At 36.6% G+C, this 14,573-nt stretch overlaps 3 protein-coding genes across 4 annotated transcripts in view; 2 read left to right on the top strand and 1 right to left on the bottom strand.

Annotated features, from left to right (window-relative positions):
- The first annotated feature begins 178 nt into the window (after positions 1–178).
- On the top strand, positions 179–1,920 carry LOC111798816 (pentatricopeptide repeat-containing protein ELI1, chloroplastic-like). The gene is made up of 2 exons (XM_023682151.1): positions 179–595; positions 818–1,920. The coding sequence occupies exons 1-2, from the start codon at positions 346–348 to the stop codon at positions 1,918–1,920; spliced, it is 1,353 nt and encodes a 450-aa protein (XP_023537919.1). The 5' UTR covers positions 179–345.
- Positions 1,921–2,881: 961 nt separating this feature from the next.
- LOC111798007 (probable leucine-rich repeat receptor-like protein kinase At1g35710) lies at positions 2,882–6,798 on the bottom strand. Its single transcript, XM_023680945.1, has 11 exons — positions 6,581–6,798; positions 6,345–6,492; positions 6,130–6,201; positions 4,818–4,889; positions 4,585–4,656; positions 4,350–4,493; positions 4,182–4,262; positions 4,024–4,095; positions 3,876–3,947; positions 3,275–3,346; positions 2,882–3,183 (listed from the first exon to the last, which is right to left on the bottom strand). Exons 1-11 carry the CDS (start codon positions 6,675–6,677, stop codon positions 3,093–3,095), a joined length of 993 nt encoding a protein of 330 aa, XP_023536713.1. The 5' UTR covers positions 6,678–6,798; the 3' UTR covers positions 2,882–3,092.
- Positions 6,799–12,212: 5,414 nt separating this feature from the next.
- The window catches only part of LOC111797993 (reticulon-like protein B22), an 8,874-nt gene continuing 6,513 nt past the window's right edge, over positions 12,213–14,573 (top strand). For both annotated transcript variants that reach the window (XM_023680925.1, XM_023680924.1), the window contains exons 1-2: positions 12,213–12,500; positions 12,708–12,849. In XM_023680925.1, the coding sequence (XP_023536693.1) occupies positions 12,265–12,500; positions 12,708–12,849 (378 nt within the window). In that variant the 5' untranslated portion in view covers positions 12,213–12,264. The remainder of the gene's footprint in view (positions 12,501–12,707; positions 12,850–14,573) is intronic.

Here is a 14,573-nt window from a genome sequence, read left to right as displayed (position 1 = left end):
GAAAAAGATGACGAAAACACAGCATCCACGCCCTCTACGCGCCCTCACGCCCAACTGGAAGCATTTCCACGCGTACAGCCACACGCATAAGCTCATGAGAGGGCAGGCCGGTCGGTTCAAGTTGTAGGTGCTGAACCGAGTCGTGCGCGGGTTAACGGGTCAGGATTTCTGGTCAAACACGAGCTTAGAACAGGGGACTCAGAACTGTGTGAGCTTCTGATTGAGGAAGGAGCAGAAGTTGATTTTGGTCGATAAAGCAATGGAGAGAGTTACCAATAGATCCATACATTTTATCGTAAGTTAAGAAGAAATCAGATCAGATGGTAGCCATTGAAGGCGCTCCCCATGTCAAATAGTTCTACGAGATGTCTTTTATTGCTGCAAAAATGCAGAAATATGAAGCAGCTAAAGCAAGCTCATGCGCAGGTTCTTACATCTGGACTCGGCAGCAACAGCTTCGCGTTAAGCAGATTGTTGGATTTTTGTGCAGAACCACGCCATGGCAGCCTTTCTCATGCATTGAAACTCTTCCAACACATTCAACACCCAACCATTTGCATCTGCAACACCATGATCAAAGCCTTTCTTCTACGAGGTGAATTTCTCAATGCCATTGTTATATACTCTGCAATGCGAAGAAATGAGATCGCCCCTGATAGTTATACTCATCCTTACGTTCTAAAAGCTTGCGCGAGGATAAAAAAATTTCATCTCGGAGAGTCGGTTCATGCTTGTGCTGTGAAATTGGGTTTTGTATTGGATGTATTTGTGGGTAATTCTTTGCTTGTTATGTATTGCGCGTTCGGTAACATGAAAGATGCAGGACAGGTGTTCGACGAAATGCCTGAGCTAAGTGCTGTGTCGTGGACGGTTATGATTTATGGGTATGCAAAGATGGGTGATGTGAACACTGCAAGAGGATTGTTTGACCGAGCTCCAATCAAAGATAGGGGAATATGGGGCGCCATGATATCTGGGTATGTGCAAAACAATTGCTTCAAGGAGGGGCTGCACATGTTCCGTCTGATGCAGCTGACTGAAGTAGAGCCTGATGAAGCCATAATTGTGACAATCCTTTGTGCTTGCGCTCACATGGGAGCTCTTGACATTGGGATTTGGATTCACAGGTATTTGAGTCATCTCGAATTGCCATTAACTCTGCGAGTGAGCACTGGGCTGATGGATATGTATGCAAAATGTGGGCATCTAGACATGACCAGGCACCTGTTCGATGAAATGCCGCAGAGAGATACCATTTGTTGGAACGTAATGATTTCAGGAATGGCAATGCATGGAGATGGAGAAGGCGCACTGAAGCTCTTCAAGGAGATGGAGAAGGCAAGAATCAAGCCAGATGACATAACATTCATAGCCATTTTGGCAGCTTGTAGCAACTCAGGCATGGCCAATGAAGGCTTGAAGATACTGAACAAAATGTGTACAATACACAAAATTGAGCCAAAAGCTGAACACTACGGGTGCATAATCGACCTGCTGAGTCGAGCTGGGCGGTTCGAGGAAGCGGAGGGAGTGATACAGAGACTTCCAAACACAGCCACTGCTTCAGAGGAAGCAGTGGCTTGGAGGGCGTTTCTGAGTGCTTGCTGTAAGCATGGGGAAATGCAGCAGGCTGAGGGTGCTGCTGAGAGGCTGTTTGAATTGGAAAGACATAGTGGGGCTTACGTTCTACTCTCGAATATGTATGCTGCTTTGGGGAAGCATGGGGATGCTAAAAGAGTGAGGAAGATGATGAAGTTGAAAGGGGTTGAGAAGGTACCTGGTTGCAGCTCCATTAAAGTCAATGGAGTTGTCACTGAGTTCATTGCAGGGGATAAAACCCACCTCCAAATTGGTGATATTCACTTGGTTTTGGAAGAGTTGAATAAACAAATTTCTCACCCTGATCTTTTATATTTCTAATTAATTAAAATTACATTTTTTTTAAATTTATTTATTTAACTTTTTGTTATTATTTACTTATTTAAATTTGTATATTTTCTGTATTTTCATCTCATACTCGAGATTATTTATTATAAGATTTAAAACTTACACCATTAATATAATCTTCACTATTATCGGATCATGTTATTAAAAATATGGTATATAAATAAGATTGAACGTTTTATTGTTGATTTATATTATTTAAATACATGTTGGCATCATTGTTTAAGAAATTTTTCCAGACTTGTAGCACCTAAGTCCCGATGAGGTATTAATTATCTGGTTTTTTTTTTCTTTTTTTTTTTTTAACCCAAATTTCCAAAATTTTATTAAAAGCCTTCAAAGGTCTGAACTTTAAAGAAAATGCTTGAAAAACAAGAACAATGTAAATAAATAAATAAAATAGTGAAAAATGAAGAAAATCAGGAGAGAGAAAAAAAAATTCACGGCTCCAAATGGCGGTTTGGAGTCTGAATTTCACCGGAGTTTCTTTATAATATATATTGAGAATATCAAGTCAAACATTTAATTTTTTCAAATCCGAAAGAACATAAGGCAACTGAGAATGTTTGCTTAATCCTCCGCACCTAAATGGTGAGTTATCTTATTTATAATCAAATAAATTAGATGGATATAATATAAGAAAAGATACTTCAGAAGACATCTATCTAGATATTTATCTATAATAAAATATTAAATATGATAAACTATAATTTACTATTAAATATTCTTAACAGTAACATTTTAGGGTTCGTTATAATGAAAATATCTCAAAATTTCAAAGTTCAAGGGCAAAAATGAAACTTTTCAAAGTAAACCTATTATACCGACCAATATTTGAACCCGAAAGGAAGTGAAAACCTTAGCTAATTTTGTATTTTAAAACTAAAATATTTCAAATTCAGCAAATCCTGATTCCTCAGCTTTGAATAATGCTCAATTAGGACAAGTGGATAAACTCACTTTACATTCTATTAGGACAAATATGGTTTAGTTCCAACAAATGTATCATGCTCCTATATATACATTGCACAGCCTTTACCTACTTCCATATAGATAGATATATTATAATGGCCATCATCCAGAGCCAAATTTGGCCAACACACTAAATTTAAACAAGATAGCTATATAGTCTTGATTCGACTTACCGATCAAGCAAGGAATTCTGCATCAGAGACTTCAAGAACCTTATGGATACCGATCGGCTTCACGCCTTGCCGAAACGCATTTCCTTCAATGTACCTATGAAGAACATGGCCTCAGAAAAATAACTAACAGCCTAACAATTGATATGAAATTTAAGTTCAGAATTGAGGGTACAGAAGACGCTCACATCTCTTTTAAGAACGGGTGTTTATAGAAGGCATCAGGGATTCTTCCACTAAATTGGTTGTGATCCAAGTACCTAGAATTAAAACCTTCGCAGTTCATAAAAGGACACTGAAGGAAGGAAACAAATGATCATATGAAGGAAAAAAGAAATGAATTTTTCTATTCCAAAACCACTCTCCCATGTCCTAACAAAACAACTAGTCTGTGGGTTCTCATAATTAATTATAACTAAACACTTGTATAAGACTAATTATAATTCAATCACTTAGCTTAAACATGTCCTAAGATATTAAAAATGTCAAACCCAAACATCAAAATGATTATATGAAAATTACTTCTAATAAATTAATGATAAACAAATTAATCGTGCTAAAATCAGTGTCTTAATTATCCCCAAACAAGCCCATGCGTGATTTTAAAAATAGTAATTTTCATGAAAATTATAACAAATTTATTAAAAGAGTTTTTTTATATAATTATTGCCCGTTAGAAAGGGAAAATTTTGCAATTACTAACTTCATAACAGTTACAAGCGTAACATAAATTCAGATTCAACCAAATATTAAATATGGAAATTGAAGAAGGATCAAGAACAGACTTACAGATAAGTCAACTTGGAAATATGAGCTACCCCAGGTGGTATGATTCCACACATCTTATTGTAGGAGAGGTACCTACACCCAACAAAACAAATGGTCAGAAAAAACTGATGATAGGAAGGAGATAGAGAGCTAAAAGTCAGTAGATTACAGGATTTCCAAATTAGTCAGGTTTGCAAGCTGTGATGGAACTCCTCCCGTAAAATAATTATTGTTTATGTACCTACATACAGAAATAAAAATAAACTAATGACAAGAAGTATTTCAAACAAAATTAACTAAGATGGTTTCTGTCTTCACACGGCTTACAGGTTTCGGAGCGATGGAAAACAACCTTCGATGCGAATAAGTTCCCTGATGGTTCCTACTAAATGATTGTTACCAACATCCCTTACAAAATCAAAATGTCAAGTCAAATATAAACATCTATATTCTATTGTTTTCCATAACAAAATGATCCAAATAACAGAAGTTTACAGGTGACGAAGATTGGGGAGGGTGCTCAGTTCAGCAGGAATTCTCCCTGAAAGGCGATTTTCATTTAAATGGAGATAGCGAAGCTCCCGAAGATTAGCAAGCTCCTTGGGGATTTCCCCTTTGAAATTATTAAAACCCAAATATCTGCATGATCTCAAAATGGCAACAGATGTGAATAGATGAAAATGAAAAGATATATAGATCAAACTGTGTAGTAGAAACTCAAATTACTCACAAATGAGTTAGACTCTTTAGCGCACCAATCTCGGGAGGGATGACATCTTGAAGTTTATTCCACCTTAAGTTACTGAGAAAGGGAAGACATAAAACTATATATCAACTAGGCAGATTAAAAAAAAAAACACAAAACGTGAGATTTCAGCAACTGAATCATGAACCACCACATGTACATATCACATACATAGTTGAACCAGATAAATGATTTTTAAAAAATGCACATGGACATACAGTATTTTGAGGCGTCTTAACCGTCCAATTTGAGGAGGAATTGGTCCAGTCAACTTGTTATTATGAAGATCCCTGTTATAAGAACAAACGCAGGCATACAAATCATAACTATCTTGAAGAGGTGCAAATAGATACTCCTCTTAACCCCTTTAATTTAAATTAGGAAAAATTGCACAAACCACCCTTGAACTATAAGGTTTGTTGCAATCACACTCTAAAACTTTTAATTTGATCAACCAGTCCATGTAATTTGTTAAGTATTGGTTTTTAAATGTTGTAATCATACCCATGAATTATTAATTTGATCAATCAGCCTCTTCCACTTTGTTAAGTGTTGCAAAGGAGTCTTATTGCAGTACTTAATAAAGTAAAGGGACTAACAGACCAAGTTAAAAATACATGGGTGTAATTGCAACGCTTAACAACGTACATGAGGTTGATTGATCAAATTAAAAGTTCAAGGGTATTATTGTAACTAACTTCATAATTCACATTGTGCAATTTTCCATTTAAATTATAAAAAGGGTTAATGAATCTACAATAAAGAAAATAACACTAGATGGCATTCGAAGCAAAAGAATGTCTGTATCCAGCAATAATTATATATAGCTTAGTGAATCACTGGGATGTGAAAATGCAAGAGTTGGCTAAAGAGCGAAACTACTTAGAACATCATAACGGCCCATTTTAATAACCTTTCTGTTTCAAAAATTATGCTTATTTACTACCGTTTCTGTGTTTTGATCTACTTTCAAAGTTCTTTAGAATCATAGCCAAAATCTATATCAAAAAAATGTAGGACATGTTTGATTTTCATTTGGTTTTTGAAAATCAAGTTTGTCAATACTACTCCATATGGGGGTTTGTTTGTTTCGTTGTTTTCGTTTACATATGTTTTCAAAAACGAAACTAGGATAATTTGGCTTAGAGTTCAAATGTTTTCTTAAGAAAGATGAAGCCAGAAATAATAAGAAAACAAACCCAAATTTCAAACCCAAAAACCAGACTGTTAGCAAATTCAAAAACTTGTATTTATCCTACAAATTATGCTAAAATGAAGTGTTTTAAGAGCGAAAATCTTAAAAAAAATACGTAACACAGAAGTCTAAATGTCGAATATGAAATTGTTAGAAATTGGCTCCTCGTTATCAGAAGACAGAAACAATGTACAAGAGTATAGCACGAGGATGAATTCAATTGATGAATGTCAAGAAAGCATATCCACGTATCAATCTCCCAGTTCATAATCCCCATGGTTAGAGTAAAAAGAAGAAGAAATTACGACAAAAATCAAAGAAAGAAGAAATCTCACAGCCTAGTAAGATCCAAGAGATTGGTAACCGCGACAGGAAAAGGTCCAACGATTGAAACCGCATAGACTTCTCTGCAAAGAAATGATCAGAAATAAATATGAAAATCGCACTTCCCAAAGCAAGCCGTCTCATGAAGTAGCTGTAAATTTATGATAAAGCAACAATTTCAGGGAACGAGAAAAGAAATCGAAGTTTCGGTTGAAGATAGGCATACAATTCAGTGACGACTCTGTAATCCCCTTGAGTGGAACAGGTAACGCCGGACCAAGGTGGAAGGTGGCCATCACCACAGGGATCATCTCCAACCCAGGAATACACCACTCTCCAACCGAGAGAGGCCTTAATCTCATTCAATGCTTTCACTGTAAGAGAAAGAACAATAAAACCCTAGAGTAAAACTCAACCAAATAAACCTTGAGCAAGATCGCAAAGAAGGACATGAGAAGATACCATCTCGTTTCAAGGTTTTGCAGAGAACGGATTGGTGAGCAAAAACAAAAACGAAGAAGATTATGGAGAATACTGTAAATGAAAATCTGTGCCGCATTCTAGTTGCTGCGAAGTTCGAATTTGTGGTGTGGGTTTCCAATTCTCCCACTGGCCTGGCAATGAGCAGTGAGTGTTCTTGTGGATTTGAGGGACTGGGAAGTCTGGCAATGGAGTTCGAGTGGCTTTTATTTGGGGATTTTTCTTTGTTTCTGTTTAACAGTTGCCAGAATTAACAAATTTTAATAAATTATTTTTATTTCAAATTTTAATAAATTATTTTCTAATGTACTTTTTTCTACTATGATCTTGACATGCTCATAACAAGTTTGAGGCAGAACTCAAACCTTAGGTGAGGTTCTGTCTCACCAATCGAACACAATTCACGTGAAAACTAAGATCGTTCGGCCATATACACCATTTGTGCATGTATATTCTCTCATTGCAACTCTAGCCAGCTTGTCCGTACTCTAGGGCAAGTCACCGATTCAACTTTTTCTCTACTCTAGGTTAATGTCCGCAATGTTGCATCTCATTTTGACGTTGTGATTCCCAACAAAACGGCTCATGGTTTGTGACACCATCCCAAGTCTTGGGACATGGGCTTTTGCTACTCACTCGAGGCACACTTTTCAAGAATCGACATATGAGTCGCTTTGTCGTCAAGACACTTCGAAGATCTATCCATCTTTGATATTGTATCGGAGAGTAGCCTCATATACCAATTGATATGGAATCAAATCAAGGGAAAGTATGGAACGGATTACCTTGATGATCAAGATCAAGAGTAAAGAAAACTTGTTTCTAAACTCGTGATTTGAATAACTCTACAAGAGGTTTGATCAATACCACTTGAATGACTCTATCATGCAAGTTCTAAACACAAGAATTTGCAAAGAAAATTTTAGCTCTCCCATGCAAAAAAAAAAAATAAAAATAATAATAAATAGAAATTCTATTGTTTTTAATTTCAAAATGTGATGTTTCTCCTCAGAGAAAATAAGACTAGTATTTACCACTTTAACCTATGACACATAACTCCTAAATTAAATTGGCTAGTAGATGAGAAATACTCATAACCTCCATATTAAAATGGTCGGTTAATGGTGGAATATGGTAACCTACGTGGGTTATATTCTCCTATACTTAAAAACTAGCTTAAATATTGACAAACAAATATTTAAATTATAATTAAATAGTGCAACAAATGAAATGTGTTTAATCCTTGCACTAGTTTCATAAATTCAACTGAGTTCATTAAGTGCTTTAATGCATCTCTTTCTTGAAGCTCAACTTTGCACAACATATAAGGGAGGTCTCCAACGTCTTCTAGAATTTTATTTGATGAGCTAATCATAGCTTGAATAGCTTGAATATAAGTGTACAAAGTTTGTTGTAGCTTCTTGGCTCTCGTCCTTGTAATTGGACCTTGAGGTATGAAAATTCCTTGATCGTGGTTCATATCACCAACCTTTGACTCATGGGCTATAGGACGCAATGCCAACACACCCATGTTGTCCAACACTGTCCTCGAAAAAGTAATTTTTAAAGGAAGATGTCCAAGATGCTCGTCTTGCAACATTCGCCCACACCATAACACATATATGTGTTGTGGGGTAGCTCACATAGGCCACAAGGTCCAGGAGTGGTAGAGAGCTAACACCATGTGTCCCGCTATAGTACATTTTAAGGCATTTTTTGTATGACAGAAGTAGACGTGAATTTGGCGATCGGTCATATAGTGCCGTGGAGTGTACGTCGGCTGTCCGATTGACACCAAATTTGATAAACTTTCATCTTTCATACTTAACTCCAAAGTCGCATATCAAAATCCCTACTTTTGAAGTTTCGGCTCGAGGCCTTACCCTGCTTTCTTCAAGCTTATCTTTGTCACTCTTGTCTACCTATTGCCTCCAATCTCGCTTATGCCTCAACTTAGCTTTAATACACTCTTCTTGATGTGTTGGATGATACATCATCCTCTTCGGTCGCACCATGACACTTGTCTATATTAACCCTCATGTGACCAGATGGTTGCCATTTGAGGGTCGTTACTATGTCTATCTGCGTAAGACATTTCTAGGTCATGATGTCTTATATAACATATACATAATCATATAAAGTCATGATCGATCACACACGAGCGCACACGTATCACATAAATTATAAAGAATCATTCCATTCAATTAACACATAATTTTAATCTCCGAGATGTGTTATTCATGCATCCAACAATCATTCCAACAATAAATACTCTTACTTCAATAACCTTAGTCCAATTTATCTCGACTTTCATGAAATAACCAAAACTTAAATTAAACTCAATGAAGTTCAATTTCACACATGACATTCAAAATGTACGAGGAATCGATCTTAAAACTCATTGATAAAGCCACAACTACCTAACTATCGAGCTAACATAGATAGAATAACCTGAATATCCTGAATAGTCTTGAATTAGGCTTAATTTGGTCCAAAAATCACCGAATTGATGATGGTGTTACTATAACACATGCGGAAGCAATTTGGATCTTAGGCACTTTTAGAACATCAATTATTGTAAATGACTAGCATGTTCATAAGTATTAAAACTTAATGAGTTTAAATACTAACCTTTTGTAGTTCAAACTCCTTTTGCCTCACGAACCGATTTCGAACCACCACTAGTGTCTTCTCCACTATTCTCCGGCCTTAGAACGGGATTGTGGAATCCGGTGAGTGACTAAACTTGGGAGGGATTTTGTATACGTGAAAGAGAGTGCTTGTGAGAGGTTTTTCATCAAGATGAAGAATCCCTTCCAAGTATCATGATCACTCTATTTAAAGAGTCAAGTTTGCATGTTCATGCAAACTTGAGATCACCAAATCTTGACACTTAAAATTCCACTCAAATGTTTGGGATTATGTGGCAAGCATGCATGTTTGAGTTAACCAAATTTTGACACTCAAAATTCCACTCAAACTTGTGGGGTTTATTTGGCAAACATGCAAGTTTGGTTAAACCAAATTTTGACACCTCAAAATTCCACTAACATGATTTTTCCATTAGATGAAAGTCAACATTTTGACTTTCTTCATTTTAATTAGATGAAAGTCAACATTTTGACTTTCTTCATTTTAATTCAACAATTAATTTGAATAATGAATTTCAAATTAAAGTAACATTAAATAATTAATTAAACTATTTAATTAATATTTAATATTAATTCAAATGCCAATCCCAGTCAATTCCGACACATAATTGATTAAGATATTTAAATCTTATTTAAATATCTCAGATTCTCTCTTTTCGTTTATTTCGTAAATAAAATAAAATTGCGGTTAAATATATCGTATATATGTAACGCATATTCCCTAATTTGAATTCGAACACTTCGAACTCACTCGTCACACTGTTCTATGGTTTAGTCCGATATGAGCTAGCAGAGGGACCTAATGGACCTATAGATCATGGGCTCCAACGATTCAAGATTAACCGATTAAACTCATTAACCTGGTTAACCAACATTCGTTAACTACTAGGACACTCCACTATAGCCTAGTAGTTGCACTCCCCTCACTATAGATATATTTCTGTCCATCTGATATAACCATGATTAGTAAGTCGATCCTTCACAGGTTGTTCGTAACTAGAGCTGGGTCAATTTACCGTTTTACCCCTGAAGTTACTTCTTGTTCCTTATGTCTCACTGATCCTCTAATAAACAATTGGTTTGTGGTCCAACCAGTAAACCGAATCCCTCTCAGGCCAATGAGAGGGTGGGGCCCCTTGTTCAAGACCTGGAGTCAGTGCTTAAGGGAACTACCTTTCTTCTATCCCTAAAAGTGGGTAGGAGTGAATTCCGTCTTGCACCCCACGTCCCCAGCCATTCACCCAGTCTTACCCCTGAAATGGGAGGCCTGTTGAGTCGGCGAACTAGAGCCACTCTCACCCATGCAAATCTAAGGATAATTCCGAATAAACAGGAGTTCATGGTTAGCTCAGGATTAAAACCGAGTTACCTAGGTTATCGAATGAAAAGAAAATCAGTCTCAACAGTAAACGACATTATAAAGTGAGAGTGGTTTTCTTCATGGTCCGATCTTATGCAATACTCATTGCATAGGACGCCCCCACTCACATGTCTCCACATGTACAATTTAGTGATCACATTGTTTATATCATATACAAAAGTGGGCCGCATCCATAGTGTCCCCAGAATAAGGTACTCAGCCTTATCCTTATACTATAGATCATTTTGACTATATACTTGAACTTGATCCACTCTTATGTCTCTACATATAGTTCAAGTAATCATACTATAGCCAGAGTGTTCTTAGTTTATTGGATTTAGATTAACGATCGTAAAGTTCACTTTATTCAATAACAATTTTTTACTGAATAAACATCAATAATAACTTTATTGAAAATAGAATATATCTTTGTTTACAAACTATGAGTTTTAGGACATAAAACCCAACAATTGACTCCATCGAGCTGAAAACCCTTGAATCAACTACAAGTGGATGGATTGAAGCTAAAACGGTGGTTGGAGCAAGAACAGAAGCTGAATTGACTAACAAGCCGATCGCTAGCCAGCCAATAAAAATCGGGGGAGCTGCATGTGAACTGTATGATTTCCACAAGCCACATGCAAGTTGGGCATTGGAGATGACATAGAGCGAGTTGCTAGGTTGAACGACGCTTAATAGGCCTCGATTACTGTCGAAGGTTGGTAAAAATTTAGTTCTTATACTTTAAAATTCGTAATGATTTTGTCTTAATTATAAGAAAATTATTAATAATATATATATATATAATTAGAAATTTGTTAAATCTTATTCATAATTTTCATTAGGGGTGTACATGGTCCGGGATGGGTCGAGAGATTTTTTTGACCCAACCCAAAAGTTCGGGTTGGTCGAATTGGTAACCCAACCCAACCCGAAACTTTTCACAACCCAACCCAACCCGAATTGGGTTGTCAATTTTTTTTTTTAAATTTTATTTACCCACAATTTATAATTATTCGGAACATAAAAATATATTAAAAAGTTTACAAACATGGTAACATAACATAATATATTAAAAGTAAAAACAAAAATATTAAAAAGTTCACAAACATACATATGGTAACATAACATAATATATTAAAAGTAAAAACAAAAACATGTATTTGGCTGGCATCGAAAACTCGAGCGTGAGTGTTCTTAGATTATACCCAGTACCACTCTGACAAACCCATCAATACAAAAATAAATATTGTTAATATATTTTATATATTTTAATTTGGCTCGGGTCAACCCGAAGGTTTTGCCATGAACTCAAAACCGAACCGATTCAGTTCGGGTTCAGAAAAATGAACCCAACCCTACCCGAAATGCTAACTCAACCCAACCCAACCCTTATAGTTCGAGTTGGGTTGGTCCGAGTTGTCGGGTTGCCGGGTTAAATGTACACCCCTCATTTTCATGTCAAATATTAAAGTATAAGAATTAAATTATTAGATTAAATGATTACAAAATTTAAAATAAATAAATTAACTTGCACTAATTTAAGGGAAAAAAAAAAAAAAAATTTAAAAATTTAAAATTTTTAATTAAAAAGAATGGGGGCGTTACCAGTTGACGAATAGTATTTTGAATCGGCAATTCACTGAGGGTTGACGATGAACCAAATTGAGGGGAGGAGCGAGAGCTTGAAGGACGCAGAAATGGCGAATCGCTCCATCAGCTGCAAGACAGAAGTAGGCAAGCCCCTTGTAGCTCTGATTTGCGGTTCATTGGTTTATTACCATTGCGCTTATCGAAATTCCAGTCTCCTCTCCCTCGTTGCGGATGTTTTCATCGTTCTCCTTTGCTCTCTCGCCATTCTCGGCCTTCTCTTCCGCCATATGAATGTCTCGTAAGCATACTCCACTTTTTCTCTATGCTTGTAGGGTATTTTCTTGATTGGAGAATTCAATGTCCACGGAATATTAGTCGGTTTCAATTTTTATGGATTTCTTTTAAGGAATGTTGTTGAACTTAGATCCTCCATCTTTATACATATCTTTATCGTCGTTGTGATCCTGAACTCTAGTCTGTAAGCCAAAATTCAATTGATTTTCAGTGTACCTGTGGATCCACTTGAGTGGCAAATATCGCAGGATACTGCTAATAGTATGATAGCTTGGTTAGCCAATACCATAGGTGCGGCTGAGTCTGTACTGAGAGTCGCAGCAACAGGGCATGACAAGAGGCTTTTTGTGAAGGTATTCCTCTTCTCCTCAATTTGTACGTTAGCACGCTTCTACTCGGTCTTGCTCTCGTTAATTTTTACGTTAGTCCGTTTCTTCACAGTTTTGGTAAGTAATAACTAGACTTCCTTTCACTGAATTTTAGGTTGTCGTATGTATTGGAATAGGAGCATCTGAAATTGCATACTAGCAAGAAATTCATTTGTTTTTAAAATCCAATATGCCTAGGACTTTTGAAGGTCTTCAGAGTAAATTGTACCATAGTTAGACTTGTGGCACCCGAAAGTATTTTGGCAACTTAACATTGGGTGAACCTTTACATGAATTAAGTTAGTACCTGCATAGGAACCTTAAACCCTTTGTGCTTGGCATACTAAGAAGCATATACATGGATATGCAACCCAAATATGGCACAAGGGCATATATTTAACTATACGTGTGCTTGGATCTGTTAAAGTGCTATCAGAGCTTTGCTTTTGGGCATGTCATGGGTGAGGAAAATGGATAGTTGAATTGTTGCAATGAACACAAAAAGGTTAGGATCTCCCCTCCCCCCCAAAAAATGAAGTCCTTTGGTTGGCAGGTGTTGCGTGGGATGGTGAACACCCTATATTCTATCCATGTATTTCATCCACAATTGTGTATTCTTTACTTGAGGTAGGAGGAGAACATCAATAATTTGTTGTGGGGTTACCAATTTGCTTATTCCCTTTGTGCTAGTGCCTAAGTTCTTTTGGTCGTCACTTAGCTCGAAGTAGAGGCTGGATATATAATCAAGGAGATGCTCCTGAATTCTCCCTTTCGTGGTAAAGGCAAAATTCTGTGGTAGACATGTTTTGTTGCAACTTTGTGGGGATTTGGCTAGAAAAGCACATCAACAGTTTTTTTTTTTTGGGGGGGGGGGGGGNGTAGGCGGTTGTTAGGTTAAATTCTCCTAGTGGGCACCTGTCCATCCGGTTATTTGTATTATAATCTTAGTTTTATTATCTTGGATTGGAATTCCTTCCTACAGTTAGTTGTGAGTTTCTTTTTGCGGGCTTGATTTTTGTATGATCTTGTACATTCTTTCATTTTACACGATGAATGTTTGGCTTTTTACAAATAAAAGAATTGTAGCAACGAATATGCAAATGGGAACCATGTTCGGGGAGTTGAAGAAACTGTTAAATGGAGAAGAACATTGTAGCACTTTTAGATGGAATGAGTGTCGTTAATGCACGTGGAGTATATGGAGAGGATACCCAACAAGGCCACGGATAGTAGACATTGCAAATGGGAAACAACTAATTGAACTAGTTGGAAAGTGTGAAAAGGGAATTGAGTGAGCTGAGTTGAGTGCCAATTAAAGTTAGAGAATTTATGGTGTTGGAGATCAAATAGGCTAGTTTTACTTGGGAAGATCAAATATCTATGTTGGAGGAGGTGTGTTTTGCATTCTTCCTTTACAGATAAAGACAAAGTGTTGTGACAGGTTAGTTTCTTTGCAGGGTTTTTGAGTATTTGGTTTGAGAGGAACAATAAGTTTCTTAGAAATAAAGAGAAGTTGGTTGAGGAGGTTTGGGTGATTGTTATGTTCAATTCCTTCTTTTGGGTGTTTGTCACGAGGTCGTTTTGTATGACCTTGATCTTGTTCTTTTGGCTTGAAGTCCCTTTTGTAATTAGTTTGGGCTTGTTTCTCGTATGCTCTTGTATTCTTTCATTTTCTCCATGTAAGCTTGGTTTCTTATCCCTCCCCCCCC

The sequence above is a fragment of the Cucurbita pepo genome, chromosome LG07 (assembly GCF_002806865.2).
Source record: "Cucurbita pepo subsp. pepo cultivar mu-cu-16 chromosome LG07, ASM280686v2, whole genome shotgun sequence".
In the NCBI taxonomy this organism is placed as follows: domain Eukaryota; kingdom Viridiplantae; phylum Streptophyta; class Magnoliopsida; order Cucurbitales; family Cucurbitaceae; genus Cucurbita; species Cucurbita pepo.
This window is presented reverse-complemented; position numbering and strand designations above follow the sequence as displayed.

Excerpts from the sequence above, each read along its gene's own strand:
- LOC111798816 (XM_023682151.1), top strand. The coding sequence starts at position 346 with ATGTCAAATAGTTCTACGAGATGTCTTTTATTGCTGCAAAAATGCAGA. Across the intron at positions 596-817 it reads CAAAGCCTTTCTTCTACGAG|ATGCAGGACAGGTGTTCGAC; the intron begins GTGAATTTCTCA and ends GTAACATGAAAG.
- LOC111798007 (XM_023680945.1), bottom strand. The coding sequence starts at position 6,677 with ATGCGGCACAGATTTTCATTTACAGTATTCTCCATAATCTTCTTCGTT. Across the intron at positions 3,948-4,023 it reads CTGACTAATTTGGAAATCCT|GTACCTCTCCTACAATAAGA; the intron begins GTAATCTACTGA and ends TGTTGGGTGTAG. Across the intron at positions 3,347-3,875 it reads ATTTCCAAGTTGACTTATCT|GTACTTGGATCACAACCAAT; the intron begins GTAAGTCTGTTC and ends TTTTAATTCTAG.